General features: G+C 41.4%; 1 protein-coding gene and 1 non-coding gene across 2 annotated transcripts in view; one reads left to right on the top strand and one right to left on the bottom strand.

Annotated features, from left to right (window-relative positions):
* LOC126356226 (melanotransferrin) overlaps positions 1 to 18,877 on the top strand; it is a 125,274-nt gene that overhangs the window by 95,630 nt on the left and 10,767 nt on the right. Inside the window, exons 12-13 of the mRNA XM_050007044.1 lie at positions 898 to 1,164; positions 17,872 to 18,015. Coding sequence (XP_049863001.1) covers positions 898 to 1,164; positions 17,872 to 18,015 — 411 coding nt within the window. The remainder of the gene's footprint in view (positions 1 to 897; positions 1,165 to 17,871; positions 18,016 to 18,877) is intronic.
* On the bottom strand, positions 14,251 to 14,324 carry Trnat-ugu (transfer RNA threonine (anticodon UGU)). Its single transcript has one exon. It is a non-coding gene; the product is annotated as a tRNA-Thr (tRNA).

The following is an 18,877-nucleotide window of genomic DNA, read 5'->3' on the forward strand; positions in this document are numbered from 1 at the left end:
TCAGACCACGGTGTTCCAATCCTTTTTCTAATATCCCTCTGACCAACTTTCCAATCGAATATTTTTTGCCTGAATGTTTTTCCATGTGTAATGTTTGCCCGAGTTATACCGGCTACTTTAAGATCTTCCTTAATTGCAGCGATTCACTTAATTGGATCAGTTTTGACATAACTTCTGTTTTTGTAGAATTATACTATTTGTATTGGTGCTTTATAATGTTTCGTGCCTAAAACAGTGTTGCATGACATAAAAAGGGTGTGCCAGACTGAGACTTAAATGCTGAACTTTTTTTTTATATAGAATGCTCTTATGAACTGAACGCTCCAAATGTCTCTCAGGCTTCAGTCTGTGTGGAGATATTCTGCTTTGTTATACAGAGACACTTCTCAAACTGCTTAAATGTTCAACTTCTGATACTTCAAAAACAGAGCAAGTTGTAGTCAAACTGGGGAAGCGTTAGATTCTATAAGGGGCTATCAAAGAGTTTCCATTTGAGTGCGTTACTGCAGCATATATGCAAGCCAACATGACTCCGATTTGGTATATAAGCACTGACAAGCGGGCAAGGAGGTTAGTGTGACCTTCAGACAGGAACTTTTTGATCACCCCTTGTACAATACTTGTTGCAGTAGGAACTCAGCAGTAAAATAATTTGCATGAGGATACTGAGAAGGTTTTCATTTTGTTGACGGCACCAGATTAATTACAGCTTCCATCTGGCTGTTAGCATCATGCAGTCCATGACTACAAATTAAAAGTAAAATGATTGTCCTTATCAACAATGCTGGGTACTGGAAATTGTGTGGAAAATTGGTTGCATAAATTATTTGATATAATATGATTTTTGGCACCTTATGTTATGTATAATTTGTACTGAATATATGTTATTTTCACCAGGAAAATATACTTGCCATACGGGTATTAACACAGGAGCTGGATGGGTTGTACCTCTGGCGTATCTAATTTCCAATGGCTGGATGCGTAGCTATGGTTGTAATTCCATCCGAGCAGCAGCAGAATACTTTGGGAAGTCATGTGTTCCAGGTGCACTTAGCAAGGAATATAACACAGCTCTTCCATATGAAAACATGTGCCATCTTTGCCATGGAGTCAGTTTCAGAAATTGCCGAAGGGATGCATCAGAGGACTACTATGGTCACACAGGTATGTTCACATGTATTCCCGCATATTACTCCATTTTGGTACTTGAATTATGTCTTTCTTCTCCTTTTTATATTTAAAAAAAAAAAAATATGAATTGTTCCATTACTTTTATACTTCCTTAAAAATATGGAAAAATGTGAACTGAATTAATAGTGTGCTTCTGAGTATTCTGTCAAGTTGTTTCTGAAAGTGTGATGTATAAAGCATACCATGTGAATGTGGCATGTCTTACATGCAGCAGACTATCAGAACAGTCTAGGAGAGATGCATGGAACATCTGCGGCATACCCAATTACAACAACCAAACAAATCAGCGTTGCCGAGCACTAAGTTGAATATAATTGTGAAATGAAATGCAATGAGACGAGTATTGTGGTGCAGACATCAAGTATCTAGAACAGCATAATTAAGAAGTATATCAAAATTAAAATGTCAGGAAACCTAATAAACAGGGACGACAGTTTCAATTTAAATAGGACATGAGATTGATTTGATTTGATTTTAACAGGAAAGCTAAAACAGCTTGGGTCTAACCCGCCACTGCCCACACCGAAACTAAGTTTATTGTGTGGTGTCACTCCCTGTATATCTAGTAAAGCCAACCAGTGCCCTTAAATAGTGCAAGGAGTCCCTCTACCAGTTTTTTGTTAGACACAGTTTCTTCAGGTGTAGTTGTCCCAAATTTTGTGTATATTTTACTTTCCAGTGCCAAGCAATCAAAGATTCAGTGCGATGCAGTTTCTCGACCCTTGTCACAGATCCTACATTTAGGGTCTTCTTCTGTTATACCCATTGTGTGTAGGTGTTTTTTGAAATTACCATGGTCGCTCATCAGTCCAGTCATGAGTTTGATCTCTTTGCTGTTCAATCCCAGGATTACAGAGCTTCTTTAAAACACAGCTTGGGCATAGTTACCTTACCATGTTTTTGTGTATGGACCTTGGTCCAGTATCCTACATGCTGTTTCCTAAGCCAGTTCTGTAGTTCTAATTTGATCATAGCCTTGGTTATTATCAGGACAGAATCAGGTCCAATAAATGGAGCTGTTGCCCCTATCCTCGCCAATCTGTTGGCTTGTTCATTGCCACAGATCCCTGAGTGGCCAGGGACCCACACTAGGTTTACCCTATTGCTTCCCCCTATTTCCACCAGAGCCCTGTGGCATTCTGCACCAATTGTAGACCTTGTTGCAGGAACTGCCAATGATATCAGGGCTGCCTGACTGTCTTGATAGATGTAGATGCTATGATCCTTGTTGCATCTACGCATATTCTCCTCCACACATAAAGGTTGTCGAACAGTTAGGAGTTCTTATATAGTCAGCAGGCATTTCCCCAGCCATCTGAATGAAACCCAGTTTTTGCCAGTTTTAAGTCTGTGTGCCCCAGCTGCTACCTCCACCTTGACCCAAAGGTGTAGTGGAGGCATGTCCAACGTGGCTTCCATTCCAGCAGTTGGTGTGCTGCTAATTCCAACTGTTATGGCTAAGCAGGCCAATCTCTGCACCTTAGCAAGTTCCTTAGCTGCAACCCTCTGTTCTACCTTCTTCCACCACACTACAAACCCGTAGGAAATCCTTGTCTAATCTCTGTGGTGTATATCCAGTGTATACCCCAGTTTTTGCCACACGACCTTCTAGTACTCACTAGAGTTCTTTTTGCCTTGGAGCAAATGCTCTTAATGTGAGGGGTCCACATTAGCTTCTCGGGCCGGCTGCGGTGGTCTCGCGGTTCTAGGCGCGCAGTCCGGAACCGTGCGATTGCTACGGTCGCAGGTTCGAATCCTACCTCGGGTATGGATGTGTGTGATGTCCTTAGGTTGAGTCCCATAGTGCTCAGAGCCATTTCAACCATTTAGCTTCTCGTCTAAGGTTACATCTAGATATTTCACTATCCTCTTCACAGGTAGAGTTTCATCAAAGAGCTTTAGATTCCAACTTGAGTGTTGAATATGTCTCTTTGTAAATGGCACCACAACAGACTTCTTAGGATTATCCCTCAGATCTTTTTATTGTACCAATTTTGCACAATGTCCAATCCTCCTTGGGCCATATTTTTAACTGTGTAAGTAAATTTGCTAAGTATTACTATGACAAGGTCATCTGCGTATCCTTGGCAGAAGCATTGTCTGGAACCTAGTTCCTCATTGGTTTCGTTCACCACTAGATTCCACAACAGAGGGGACAAAACTCCTCCTTGTGGGTAGCCTCTAGTGGTGTTAATTACCATCTTTTAATTCATCATGGTAGCCTCTACCTACCTTCCACTAAGCATGGCCCTGGTCCACTTGCATATAGTGGTCCCCAGGTCATGCACCTCTGCTGCTCTTGCCATGCAAATGAAGGTCGTGTTACTGAAGGCCCCTTGATTTCCAGGAAGATGCAGAGGGCTGTTTCTTGGAAGTGGAGTGCTTTCTCCACCTTCCCGATGAGTTGGTGAAGAGCTGTTTCACATGAATTACCTGGTTGATATGCGTGTTGGTTTAAATGTAGAGGGGCCCTACTTAGCCTCCTGTCCCCAACAAATACATTAACCAGTTTTTCCAATGTTTTGAGAATGGAGGAGGACAGACTGATTGGTAAAATGTCCTTAGCCTTGGTGTCATCAATTCTCTCTGGCTTTGGAATGAAAGCAACCTTCACTGCTGTCCAAGCATTGGGAATGATTGCTAGTGCTAGGATAACCCTGAATAGCCTGCATAGGACTCTTATGAGCTTCCCTCCTACCTGTTGCGGGAGAGCTGGAAAAATTCCATTTGGGCCATGTGACTAGAACAGTTGGAATGTTCCCACCGCCCATTGGATTTTGTTAAAGTTCACACACTCCTTGGCCAATTCCCAGTCCTCTCTTCGAATGCCCGAGAACCATTGTCTCTCGGGGATCACATTCTGGTCTGTGTTGTCCGGCAGAACATATTGAGGAAAGTGAATTTTGAGGAGCAGTTTCAGCGTCTCATGTGCTGTCTTTGTATATTCCCCTTCATCCTTCCTCAACGTACCTCCTGGATTGGTTGGTACTCTAGTGAGAATCTTGTGAAGTCTGGCTTGTGCAGCTGTGCTCTTCACTTCCTCATAGAATGCGTTCCAGGATGCCTTCTTTGCTTGTCTAATTGCAAGATTGTAGTTAATGAGGTCCTCACGATATTTAGGCCATTGTCCTTTATGTGGTGCAGTATTAAACATTCTCCGTACCTGTTTTCTTTGCATTTCCAATTTGTTATTCCACCAAGGAACACTCCTATTTGTGCACTTCTTGGTGGTTGTGCAGTTTTCCCGATATGAGGTCACTATGGCAGAGGTAACGGCTTCTGCTACTTCCTCAAATTCTACTAGATTCCTTATCGTGGTTTCAATTGCCGATAAACCAAAACCAAGGCCCCTCCGACATGTCTCCCAGTCTGTTTTCCTGGGATTCCTATAGGTCATGGTCTGCCTGATTCCCATTTCAACCTTGAATTTAATGTACATGTGGTCTGATGAAGATGGCTCCATCACCACATGCCATTGTTTGACATAGCTGCCCATCGTCACGGAACCAAAGGTTATGTCAATTACTTCTTGCCTTCTGGTATTCCTGAATGTAGGTTCATTGTCCATATTCAGGACCACTAAGTTGTTAGTTAAAAGAAATTCAAGAAAATGCTCACCTCTACTGTTGGTGTTCTTGCTGCCGCACCCTAGATTATGGGCATTGGCGTCGCATCCCACCAGCAGTTGGTCACCCTGCCGATGGCAAGTCTCTACCGGTATCCTCACCTCCAAGGGAGGAAAAGAGCTGACTTCGTAAGGAAGGTATGCTGAGGACAAGACAATTTCCCATATGATACCTTCCTCACATTGCTGCATTTTAATGGACGCTAAGTCCACGGAGCAGAAATTCATCATTGGTATGAAAGAAATTCCATTTCTTACATAGATGCATGTTTTGGAGTTTCTTACATTTCTAGCATAAATCAGCTTACCTCCAGTGTCACCGAGGCCCATACACCCGCTTTATATAAATAGGGTTCTTGTATCAGGGCCACATCCACCTCCTGCCTCCCAAGACAGTGACTCAGGGCAGCAAAGGCCCCTTTACTGTGCTACAGATTAATCTGCAGCACCTCCAGTCTCCGTCTTGCTGCCGCCTTTGATAATCCTGATGGTGACCTGCGAGAACCCTAATAACTATTTCAGGTCCTGCTTCTGCATTGCCTTCAGTTACTTCTCTCCGACCTCTACTACCAGGGTTCGTCCTTCTGGTGCAACCTTCTGGCTGATCACTCTCCAGTCTTCTGTCGAGACTTTTGGGTTCTGGGTCCCTATTTTTTCGAACAGAGTTTTACAAGAGACTTCCTTAAGGATCTATGACACCAATATTAATATCTTTGGCATCTTAACCAGCAGCTTCGCAGCTTCCCATGGGGCTATCATGTGCAACCCCCCACAGACAAAAATGAGGACACCACAATCTAGATAAACCCTGCTGAAGTTGGGCCCTGGGCCAGCATCCTCCCCCCCTCCTCCCCCCCCCCCCCCCCTCCAATCGTTTCAAAGAGGGCCATCTATACCAATTCGTCCTCCTACGAGGTGATGGCCACCAGTGGATAGCCTTCCTAGATAAGTGCCATTCTAAAAAACTAGACTGCAGTGCTATAGGTCTGTTTCCTTATTTCTTGCCTCGGGTGGTGTTTTTTTTTTTTTTTACTGGCTTATCCAGGGAGGAGAGAGTCTTTGATTCCTCCCTTATCCGTTTGCTACCTGTCTCTGATCTAGTGGGGGTCTGTGTAACCCCTTCAACCTGAGACAGTTTCTTCCTGGGGGTCTTAGGTTCAGGTCCCTTTAATTTCCTCCACTTGTCTTTAGGAAGCCCTTCTTTCCCTTCCTATTTCCTCTGTTCCCTGAGTAGTTTCCTCCTCTGGGCTCCAGACAAGCCTTTGATCTTAATCTGGTCTAGCTTCTCGGTTACAGTTCCCACTTCTGGCTTAGGTCTAGACCCTGATTCAGTAGTGGGAATGCTTTCCATCAGTATTGACCCTGATGTTTGGATTTGTGAGGTCTCCATTTGCCCCTAAGTTTGTTTTCTTTTGTCGTGTCGATATTGGTCCCACGAGATTTGGGGATCTACGAGGTCCACACCAAGAATACCCCGTACTGTGTAAGGCTACTTACTCACGTAGGTTGCCCGGTATCCCTGAGGCTCTATCTGCATCACATCTTTCCATGTGCCATGCACCCCTTGCCACGGTTCGCATCACACCTTGGGTTTGGTCAGGGAGTTGGGTAGGACTAGGAGTGGATAGGGAAGATGGGGCATTGTGGGACACTCTTAGTTTGAACTATCCGCTGAGACCTTTTTGGCAGTAGGTCCTCTACCACCCGCACGGACAGTGCTTCGTCAAGGTGGTGTCCCCCGGAGAGGACACGGACATGGGATCCACCACTCAATTTATTAAAATCCTGCTGGCCAGTATATCGACCAATGGTGGAAAATGCTAAGAGAGTTTGCGTTTCATGTAATATCAGTGCAAGCTCTAAAAAACAAAACAGTGGCGACAGGCTGTAAACACTCATTATCAGAATGTGACAAACAATGCACGACACAGCTTAGAGTGACGTAAACACGCCTGACATATAGCAAGGGCTACCTGATAAAGCTTAACTCCTAAGCTTACGATTCGAACCAAACTACTGTAGCTGTATTGTCATACATTCGACCTAATTGTGTCTCATATTACAGTGAACCAACTTTGTTTCGATTTCAAGTTGCGGCCGAAAACTTTTCTCTCTCCTTGAATTTCAAGTCTCAAATTTCAGGTACGGCTTAGATTCGGGAATTTTTTTCCCTTGATTTGGAATCTCATTTTTCAGTTGCGGCGTAGATTGGAGTGCGGCTAAGATTTGAGTAAATACGGTACGTAACAGTGAAACTCGAAGCACCTGAGGAAGATGGCTGTGTCAGTAATTGAAATATTGCGAATAAAATGGAAAAAAACGGCTTACAGAACACTCGGAAGCTCACTATTAATCAACTACACTGAGAAAACCCGAGAGATCACGTAGACACGAAGCATAGACTGCAGAGGCATTTACGCACATACAGCATCTGTTGTCTCCTGGCACTTAGGCCCGACTACAGTGAGCAGCAACCTCCACTGAGATGTGTACTGGGAGTACAGAAGAGTCATGATGTGAGAATTGGGAGGAATAGCAGACTGTGGGTGGGGAAAGATTTTGTGGGAATGTGCAAGGACATGGCGACAGGATGGTGGACTGCTATAAGCAGCACTGGGCAGGTGTGCTGGAGGTAAAAAAAAAAAAAAAAGAGGGTGAGAGAAGCAGAGAAGGAGAAAGGACTATGCATGTGAGCTGGCGGGATTACAAGACGTGAGGCCAGCGTAGATGGATGGATGACAGAAGCCAGCGAAGATTGAGGCCAGAGGACTGAGAATAAAGTTTTTGTTACCAGGAGAGTTCCCACCCGTACAATTAAAAAAAGCTTGCATCAGTGGAAAGAGTCCAGATTCTCCTCAAAGTAATCCCCCTCCCTCCCCCACCCCCCACTATCAGTACAACGTTCCCAACAGGAAAGAACCTGCTGGGGCTAGGACCGGAGAACAAAGTGGGTGAGGCAGGCATAACAGGAGTCTGATAATAAATGAAAAATACCAGTTTGTTTTTATTCTACAGTATTACTTTTATTGTGTTAACCGGTTTTCGGCTTACAAGGCCATCTGATATTTTGCCAGATAGCTGCGGGCATGGAATAATACTCCTGCCAGCATATTGTCATGATGCAGCATCCAAGTCTGGTTTCTCCACAATTCAGACCTTTTCTTGTGTGCAGCATCCCTCAAACCCCCCAAAATTCCCATGTAGATTTCCTTGTTTTCCATTTGACCAGGTGGTACAAATTCCATTTGCAATCAAAAACCACAGCAAACATCACCTTGATCATTGACCAACTCCTGCTTATTTTGGACAAGGAGACCCAATGTCCATGCAGTGGAAACACTGCACCTTTGTTTCGATGTCATAGGTGCAAAAATGTGTCACCATGTTTACTTGTATATGTTTTTATGGAAGTTGTCATTGCCATTTCCAGTGGCCTTCAGTTCCTGGCAATTTCAGCATTGATCTTTTCTGATCATCAGTCAACAAATGCAGCACTAATGTTCAGGGTGTATCCAACCCGTGAGAATCGGGAAAAATCCGGGAATTTTTTCATCCGGGAGTAAACTGGGAAAAACCCGGTATATTTTTAGAATTCCGGGAATTTTTCATTGTTTTAGTTTTCAGTTAAATTTTTGTATTTTTGACTGGTAAGAACTAATACTCTAACAAAGGATATTACTGTATCCCACTACTGCAGAATACTACTTCAACAATAAAACATAAACGAGAGAAAAAAACAAAACTAACTTAAATTTGCAAAGGAAATGCGCCATATACAACAACGACACACAGTGACCATGCAAGCGTCTGCCAATTGAAAATGTGTCAGAGGTTTTAGGAAGACTGTGCAGTACTTCACAATAACAAATTGCCTCCAGTGAACGTGAAGTCGCAATTGTTTACATTTAATTTGTTTTAGCAGTTACGTGCGGGCTCATGCACATGCCCAGTTGAGTCACGTTTGAGTAGTAGATTAGCCCGCTTCTGGAAACAGGAATGTGGCTGTTGGCTGAGCAAGCAGTCGCTGCAAGCACCTAGATGCTACCAGGGAAAGGGGGCGCCAAATTCATATTCTTGAGTAAAAAAGACTTGTTTCACAAAGCTCCTAGCATCCAGCGCACGTTTGCCTATCGATTATTCTTATCATTTTGAAACGCTTCCATGTTGGTTCCTGAACATTGTTGAACACATTTTAAGTTGATTTCTGAATGAATCATAAGCTGACTTTTGAATGCATGCATAGCGTACGTGATGTCTCTGTCAGGAGAATCCTTGTTGCATCTAGAAATAAACTTTTCGTGGACAAAAGGGGACAGGACTATACGAGCTAAGGGAATAAAGCCGAATGGATGAATGCCAATCGTTGTCTGATTATGTGGTTGATTGAGTTTGCAAATGATCAGTGTTGTTATAATTACTAGCGAAATCCATAGATTCAGACTACCAGAGTGGAAATAAACAACTGACAGGATTAACAGGTGAGTAAGATTACGTATTATCTTCTCGGTGTATCCAAGAAAACGAAATTTTGACAGAAAATTTTTGGCTAGGTTGCTACACTAGTAAGGACCAGTAGTACAGTCCCGGCTATCAGCTGTGTGGAAATAATGCGGAAAATGTGTTGTTCGAACACGTAATAATGCCTAACCAGAAAATAATCACGGGATAACTAAACATGTGATTCTGGCAGGGTTAGTGAAGTTAATCGGCGAACAGATTTTGACAGTGGCAGCAATAGCTACAGAATTGGTGATGACAAGATTGTTTGTTAGAACTAGGAAGGAGAAGAAACGAGGACATCACACAAATTATGGAAGAATAAGACGATCCCAAATTTATATAAAAATTTCGTAATACTACTTTTCAAACTCATCTTGAGAAGCTGGTGCATATGAATGAAACGTGAAACTATTTCTTAACATAAAGCTTTTTGCTTGTAGTAGGCCTAATAGGCATTTGATATGGGTACTTATTGGATTATATTCTGTTGTGTTATAAAAATGGCCATTTGTGCCAAAACAGTCTTGTTTATTTGGTGTGTTACAAAATTGCTGCCATATTAGAAAGGCCTATTTTGTTTTATCTAGCAGACAGTGACAAAATAGACGTAATCAGATAGAGAAACCACACCAGTCTTGGTTATTATTTGTATTAATAGCTTTTTCAGTAGATAATGACATTTTGATTTTTCATGTAGCAAAAGGTTTGACGAACTTTGATGAGGTAATAGATTCTTTCACAGAAAGGAAAGCACGTCATGTAAAGCTGTAGCAAGATTAGAGAGGAAAAAATGCTAGGAGCTAAGGTTTGAAGAAATGTGTAATTTCTTGCTTATCTCTTGTCAGTATTGCCTTTATATATCCTATATTTAATTTTATGTCATGCAAAACAGCAAATTATTAGCTATTAGGCAATAAAGAGTTCAGATTTTCTAAGAGTTCTTGTTCTCTCGATTACCAATAAACCCATCCGCTATTAATTGTAAGATTTTTTTAAGGAGGGACAGGCTGTCAAACCAGCCAACTGGGAGCAGGAGAGACACCACAGGACATTTCAATTTCCACTCTCCTGAATATAGTTTGGACGTGCGGTAGACAAATGCTTCATGAAGAGGCATAGCACTGCACTTTGGCATGCTTAAGACCAAATAATATGAATTACATTTTCTCGAATAAATATGTTTTATGTTTCAGACTTTTCAGAAATATATGCGCTACAAGATAAACATATTTTGAAAATTCGATATTTTTTTTAAATATTGTCCCGGTTCACAAATGTCGTACATGTGGGGCTGATGCGCAGAGCAGTCTGAGCTATAGTGCGTAGATTCCACATGATCCGTGTTTACATTTAGTGATTTTGCTTCATTTACTCTCATGTCAAATGAAAACAAAATGGACATCTGTGGCCGGGAGCTATCAAGTGAATTAAAACACATTCACATCATTATGGAAGACTGAAATATGTCATTAGTTTCAGATTTTATTGTATTTCCACCTTTCTGACAGTCAAACATTAATCGCCTTGCGGAACAATGAAGTTACTTTTGTCTGTTTGCTAAAGAAATTAGGCTTTTGTTAACCTCTTCCGCAGAGGCAGACAATGTATTTGAAACGAAATGTTTAATTCCACAGTACTGCCTAGTTTCAACCGTTCGTTGCATTTCAAGCACTCGTTTTTATTTTCTAGCACATATGGCATTATGCCATAAGAAAGACCCAAGCATAATATGATACAGTATTGGTGCTCCAAGAAAATTCAGGTCGAGGTCTATTTCATTGGAAATCTGGACTTTCGAATGTGCCCTTTAAGTATGCACTTAAAATGTGCACATTTTAATATGGTTCACGAAATTCTGATGCTCTTGCAGTATCCTCTGATGTCTTGTTTCTTTTATGACAACTTATGATCTTTCAATGTTTTACACGTACTTACATACGGACTTCCTATGTCATGATAGCTACCCAAGGGCGGTGTCGCCTGTTATCTGCGCTCTCTGGCAACTGCTGAAACGAACCCATTTCTAACAGGTCGCAGGAAATTATTGCGAATGGTGGTTTGAAAAGCGTTACTTTCAAAGTAAATATCCTTTTACGTAAGTTAAGCTATGTGCAAGAATGTACCATGAATTTATTAAATCACAGAGCATTTGACTCTCATTTAAAAATCAACTCTTTGATGACGAGCCATTTAGAAGAATTTCGAACCGTGAAGATCAGACATTTACGTCATTATTAAAAATTTTACAGGCACTTTTGTATGATATCTCTTAAAGTGTAACACGCGCAAAAAAGATCAACAGTATATGCAAAAGCTTAGCTTCTCTTGCAGCTTGAGACCAATATTATATGTGAAAGCTTTGCTTTTCTTGTAGCAACACTATGTATATTAATTTAAACTATTAACTTACCCTGTTTGTGTGTTCGTGCTACTTAACAGTGGTGTTGCTGTTGGCTGACTACATCACATGTCGTATGCTGAATATCCGCTGTCATCGGCTGGCGAGATCATGTGACATAAGCTACGAACGGCTTACAAAAGTGCATCAAAATCTCGATTTCAGTGTTTTGGAAAGTAACAGGTGGTGTTTGCTGGAATACCAATGTGTGCTGTCGGAATACAAAAATACGCAGCGTAGATGTTGTGCACATCAAAGATATTTCCAAAACGTGTCTCTTTCCCTGAGTTTCGTTTTCTAAAGTGCCAGGAAATTGTATGTCTGTGTATAAAACCATACCCATCAAAGGATTGATAAGGGAAAATACAGTCACCCAGGAGAAAATGTATTTTTAACCGGGAAATCAGGAAAAACCCAGCAATTGTTTTTTTCCTTGTCCATGTATACACCCTGATGTTGCACTGACACAAAGTATCACAAGTTTCTCTTTCACAGTTTCATAGCATGATCCTACACTGATTCCCATTTTGTGAGTAGCTGCTCAAACAGTTAAACAACACTATCCACGAATTGCAGAATGAACTTTCTTGACATTGTTGTTATCTGCTGATGTGGAAAGTTTTCCAGGCCTGGGATACATACTGACTGAAATTCTCCCCAATTTGCTTGATTAAGCAATCAGGTCTGTAAAAGTTTGTCAAATTCATAGCAAACTTCACACAAACATGTTGTTCTTCAAGTTATTACATAGTCACTTTGTTAGTCTGACGAAAAGCTGGTGCACATGCTCACTTCAATGCTAATACCAGTCTGTTGTCTAAACCTGTCACTAGGTGTGCTCAATAGCAATAGCGAACTTCCTCTGCTATTTCAAAAGTTCAGACCCTTTTGAACACACCTTATAAAAAGCTGCACAGTGGTTGCAGCTAAGTTGGTATACCACATGGGTGCTTTCACAAGCGGCTCTGCCTTTGGTGGGGTAGAAAATGTCTATGGCAGGACTACCCACATGTTAGTCCTGTCACAGATGTGGAGTGACGTTTTCTGATGTGGTAATACTTTATGTTTTTCAGACCGTGAACGATATTTTTTAACATCTGGGCAGTTCATTAGACTCAGTTCAATATCTCAGCTAAATTCTCAATTTGTTCTTCAGCAACGCCAAAGTAATCAGATGTTCTTCCTGCTCCACTTCACTTATTTTCCAGTTCAGTAACTGCAGTTCAAGGCATTTGAATTCTCAGATAATGTCCTCCTATGAGAGAGTGATTTAGAATCTGAGAAATCAATAATTTTGGTGTACTAATCATATGTCTCTGCAGGAGGCAGATAGTGCAAGAGGTGGCCCTTATGCTAGTATTCAGTTTATGACATAGTTTTGTTTGGTTTTATCACTATTCATGGACAAATATTACCATTTCCTTTGGCACAGGGGTGGTGTATCTGCTGTTAGCAGCCAAGACAGGATTAAGCCTCTGCAGAAAATTACCAGACAGTGTCACCAATCTTTTTCTGGAATTTCTCTTGCACTCCAGTGCACAATGTCAATTACCAGCTGCTAGCAACATCTTGCAATTCCTCCCCCTCCCCTCCCCCTCTCCCTCCTCCCTTCCTCCCTCCACCCCCCCACCCCCACCCCCATTACCCGTCCCTGATCACAATTTGAATATGTCTGTAGCATTTAAAAAGCACAGGAGTTGCCTGCAACAGACATGGTGACTGTTGTAATTAATATCCAGATAAAACAGTCACAGGTCTTGCACAAGTTGGTTCACTTATTACTTGATTTGCTTGATACATGCTAGTGTCATCAGAGATTCAGTGCTCTGGTATCAAAACATAGGGGTTAAAACCACTTCTGAAAGTGTTGCCACCAAGGCAAAGATTAACTGACGATGCTCACATTTTATGCACAAAACTGATAATAGTAAATCATATTTTTTGCAAACTTTGTCTATTTTATCTGAATATTAATGTCTGTAGTATACTCCAGCAAACATCTTATGACAATTCCCAGAAAGCCACAGATTCTTTTCTTGAATTACAATGAAATGAACACCCTTAGCTGCTTACAGTCGTTGACATACATCAATGGGAACAGATGAAAATGTGTGCCCCGACCAGGACTCAAACCCGGGATCTCCTGCTTACATGGCAGACGCTCGATCCATCTGAGCCACTTAGGATAGCGTGACTGCAGGGATTTATCTCTGGCATGCCTCCCGCGAAACCCACATTCTCAATGAATTGTCTCGCACTACATTCATAGTGCCCCGCCCATTATACTCATTACTCGAGGTGCGTTCCCAATTCCCGTAAGAGTTCGGGCACTGTATGTGCATTCGCACAGATGATGAAAATGGTCAAGTGACCGGTAAGCCTTAACTATATATATATACTAAGATGGTATCTGTTGTCCAAAAGAACAGATACCATCGGTGACCATGCAGCCTGTTGGAATGAAATTATAATGAAATGAACACCCTTAGCTGCTTACAGGCGTTGACACATGTCAACAGCGACAGGTGAAAATGTGTGCCCCGACCGGGACTTGAACCCAGGATCTCCTGCTTACATGGCAGACGCTCTATCCATCTGAGCCACCGAGGAGAGAGAGGATACCGCGACTGCATGGAGGCATGCCAGAGATAAATCCCTGCAGTCACGCTATCCTCTGTGCCCTCGGTGCCTCAGATGGATAGAGCGTCTGCCATGTAAGCAGGAGATCCCGGGTTCGACTCCTGGTCGGGGCACACATTTTCATCTGTCCCCGTTGATGTATGTCAACGCCTGTAAGCAGCTAAGAGTGTTCATTTCATTGTAATTTCATTCCAACGAGCTGCATGGTCACCGATGGTATCTGTTCTTTTGGACATGTATATAGATTCTTTTCTTCTCCACATACAAATTAATTACCACAGCAGTACTCATTTTGTCCATGCGTTAACTATCCTTATTGCAACTTGCAAAAGTATGTTAAACACAGGCATGTTTTATTGTAATTAGAGTGAATCCCAGTGCACCAGATAGGAAGAGAGTACTGTACTAGAAGTTATGGCTGAATGTGTGACTTTTTTGTCGAGTTTTAAAATGTATCATCTTAAACATTCGGCACTTTCTTGGCCTTGCTTTGTTACTAACATGACTCAACACTAAAATTATAGGGCTGAAAATGCTGCAGCTCACTTGTGTGGCTGCACTGCTATGTTATCAACTTAGGCAATTTTGGTAAGTCTGTTTCCTGTTGTTCACTTTTGAGGAGAATTACTCAGTGGCACTTTACGTTAATACTGAACAGCATTTTATTGTGATTTGTTTGTATTCCATTTGGCTATTTCCAGTTTTTAATTTTCAATGTAAACCTAACATTAATTTTAAATGAAAGAAAAAAAGATCTCTTGTGAATATTTATTAGCTTTATTTTTTAACTTCTTGTTACTTTTGATAGAGTTTTAGTCTTTGTAAGGTATAAGGTATAATGTCAGGAATTAAGTTTAGAAAACTATCATCCATAATGATTTCACTGTAGTACATCGAACTGAATCTTACGTTTCTTGTAGGTATCAAAGTAATCTATGTGCAGGGGAAGTATTGTGTGTCTCATGTAGAATTTAGTTTTGGGTGTGGCACATGTACAACATCGTGACTTAGTTTTAGAATCTTATTTCCTCCTTCCTCTTTTCATGGAATAGTTTTCTTAAAATTGGATGTTAAATGTTTCACAGCAGGCAGCAAGTCCTTCTGGACAGAACTGGGCACACTACATGAAACCGTCCACTGAATGTAAAAACAATAATTCTAGAAAAAAATGCGATATCGTTCTTCTCTCGATTTGAAGTAAAATTTCCATACGCTATCTACATTTCATACACAATGATGTACGAGGTGGAATCCAAAATTTTCAGAGCTGGTGCTGCCATCTGGAAAGTAGGAGTAGTAGATTTTTGCACTGCTAGGTGGCGAGAGCTGCATATCTGATGAGTCAGTGTGCAGAGTGGTATTCAACTGGGAGGATGTGTTGCGTGTCCATAGTGATTTCCGTAATACTCTGTGTTTGGTCTGTGGCAATTTTATGATGGATCTGCGAACAGAACAGCCAGCGATTCTGTGCGAATCTCGGGAATATCACCAGTGACGAGAGCTGGATTTACGGTTATGTTCCAGAGACAAAGCAACAATTGTCCCAATGGAAGAGTCCACGCTTTCCAAGACACAAAAAGAGACAGGTGAAGAGCAAAGTGAAGAGCATGATCACCCGCATCTACTGTGATGTTTCGCGATGGCTCCATGAAAACATGTGGCGCCGATGGCCCGAACTTTAGCGTCAAGGTAACTGGCTGCTGCATCGCGACAACGCACTCTGGCACACATCCTTTCTCACCAGGACCTTTTTGGCAAAAAAACAACATAGCGGTTGTACCCCACCCACCGTACTTGCCAGATTTGACACCTTGCGAGTTCGCGCTATTCCTAAAACTGAAACTCAAGTTGAAAGGCCTTCGTTGGTTCGACACTCTAGAGAGGATTCAGGAAGCGTCGCTGGCGGTGATAAACACTCTCAAAGAACAGGACTTCCAGAAAATGTTTGACCAGTGGCAGAAGTGCTGGGACTGGTATATAAGTGCGGATGGGAACTACTTCGAGGGTGATGGTGACCATTAGTCGAAAGGTAAGATGGCAGCACCAGTCTCTAAAATTTTGGGTAGCACCTCATATGTGCTAAAATCAACCATACACAAAGTTTAGGCAATGCATTTTTTACTTCTGCAAGCTCTATAAAATTTTGTGCAATGCTTTACTTAATTTGATTTAGCGCAGTAACTGTAATGAATAACACAAATAAATTCAGTCCTTTGTCAAGCTAATGTATCAAACTAAATCAAACAGTGGAAAGTCCAGGCTGGAATATCAACAGTTATGAAAAGGATAGATTGCTACGCACTATAAAGATGACACAGGTACAACAAAAATACTGTTACGCACAAAGTCTTTGGCCACATCCTTCTTCAGAAAAGAAAGTAAAACACACAATCATTCACACGAGCAGGCACACCTCACACACACGAGTATCTACTGCCACTCTGGTCTGACAGCAACACTTGAGTTGAATGAAAGTGGCGATCAGGATTTGAGCAGCAAAGGCGAAGGGATAACATAGTGCAGGTCGGGAGAGAAGAGTGCTGTCTAGTGAAGCATGCAGGGATTAGAACTTGGCAGGACAAGGCTGCCAGGGGCAGCGTTGGGAGGCCTTGTGTGAGGGAGTGAAAAAGGCGAGGGGCAGAGAGCGGAAAGGACTGGTGGTTGCCTTGGCAGGGAGTGGCACACATTGAGGGTGAGGGGACATGAGATGGAAGGGAGGTTATAGGACAGAGGGGTGACAAACTGTCGGGTGAAGGGCATAATGACACTAGGTTATCTTAGGTTGAGACCAGGATGATTTTGGGAGTGTAGAATGTGCTGTAAGGATAAGTCCCGTATGAGCAGTTCAGAAAAGCTGGCAGTGCAGGGGAGGATTCAGATGGCCCAGGTTGTGAAGCAGCCAGTAACATCAAGCATGTTATGTTCAGCGACATGTTATATCACAGGGTGGCTCATTTTCCTTTTCACCAGTTTGGTGGTGGCCATTCATCATGGTGGACTGGTGGTGGGTAATCATACCAATACAGAAAGCTGTGCAATGATTACAGCAGAGCTCTACCAGCTGATCTTAAGATGTTGCCTGGAAATATTGTTAAAAAGCAGTGGCTTATCCACAAATGTTTGTGTAACTTGGATTTAACATGAACAACGGTGTAAGCAACCATCATGTGCTAGAAATAAGTACAGTTGTAAAGTGCATGTAAAACCAACTGTCCACTCTGAAGTGAATTATTGCCCCGCTACATGAATTAATTGTAGACTAGCATAAAAAACTTCTGTGTGCACAAATAATGCTATAATTTGTACTTTGTTGATATTGCCATGGCATGTAAAATTACATGTTATGACCAGAAAAAAATGTATGCCTACAATTATGGTTTTACCATGGTATCACAAATGTCTCAATTTTCTTGTTAAACTTTATTGTTGTCATTGTATTGTGTTTGTATCAGATGATGTAATATGTTTTACAGAATGATATGAAAATTTGAACAGCAGGTATCTATCTTAATTACAGGAGCTTTCCGCTGCTTGGTTGAAGGGGGTGGAGATGTTGCCTTTGTGAAACACACAACTGTAATGGAAAACACTGATGGCAAGCGCAGAGAATGGTGGGCTCGCAATACTCTCACTGATGATTTTGAACTCCTGTGTCCAGATGGTAAGAACTATTCTTGAAAAGTCTCTCTTCCTGTGTGATTCTTAATTTTTGTGCAAACAGTTCAGGGTCTCAAAAGTATAAAAGCAGATTAATATCTATATATGATACATATATAGTAAACTAAAGGAAAGTAAAGAGAATGGAGTGTAGTTGAATAAATCAGACAGTGCGTAGGAAACTAGGCAAGGAAATTAGAAACTAAAACAATAGTAGATGAGTTTTGCTACTTGGACTGAAGTAACTGATGCTGACTGAAGCAGAGAAGATATAAAATTCTAACTGACTATTGCAAGAAAATTATTTCTGAAAAAGACAAATATTTTAACATCTAATGGAAACTCAAGATTTAGGAAATCTTTTTCTGGAGTGTAGCATTACATGGAAGCAACCTTTGGATTATAAACGTGCAGACAAAAAAAGAATAAAAGCTATTGAAATGTAGTGCTAGAGAAAACTATAGAAGGTTAGATGATTGGATTGAATAATTAATGAAAAGATAGTGAATTGAGTTGGAAAGAGAAGAAATGTATGACACAAAGTGACTGAAAGAAGGAGATGAAGATGTAACTACAATAGGCAAGCTCAAGTTTATATGGGCTGCAGTTGGTGGTTATTCAGAGATGAAAAGGCTTACACACTATAAAGTACTATGGAGAGCTGTATCAAACCAGTCCTTGGATTGAACACAACAACCACCTCCACTACAATAAGAATGGGAAACAATGTTGAGCTGTAGTGGAAAATAATATTAAATGGTTTAATAATTTATAATTTATTGCATACTTTCCTATTGTCCTTTGTCTCTATACTCATTATACTTTGAAGCCAACACACAATTTTTTCACTCACTTGTGTAAGTTTG

This window comes from Schistocerca gregaria, chromosome 3 (assembly GCF_023897955.1).
Source record: "Schistocerca gregaria isolate iqSchGreg1 chromosome 3, iqSchGreg1.2, whole genome shotgun sequence".
Taxonomy (NCBI): Eukaryota; Metazoa; Arthropoda; class Insecta; order Orthoptera; family Acrididae; genus Schistocerca; species Schistocerca gregaria.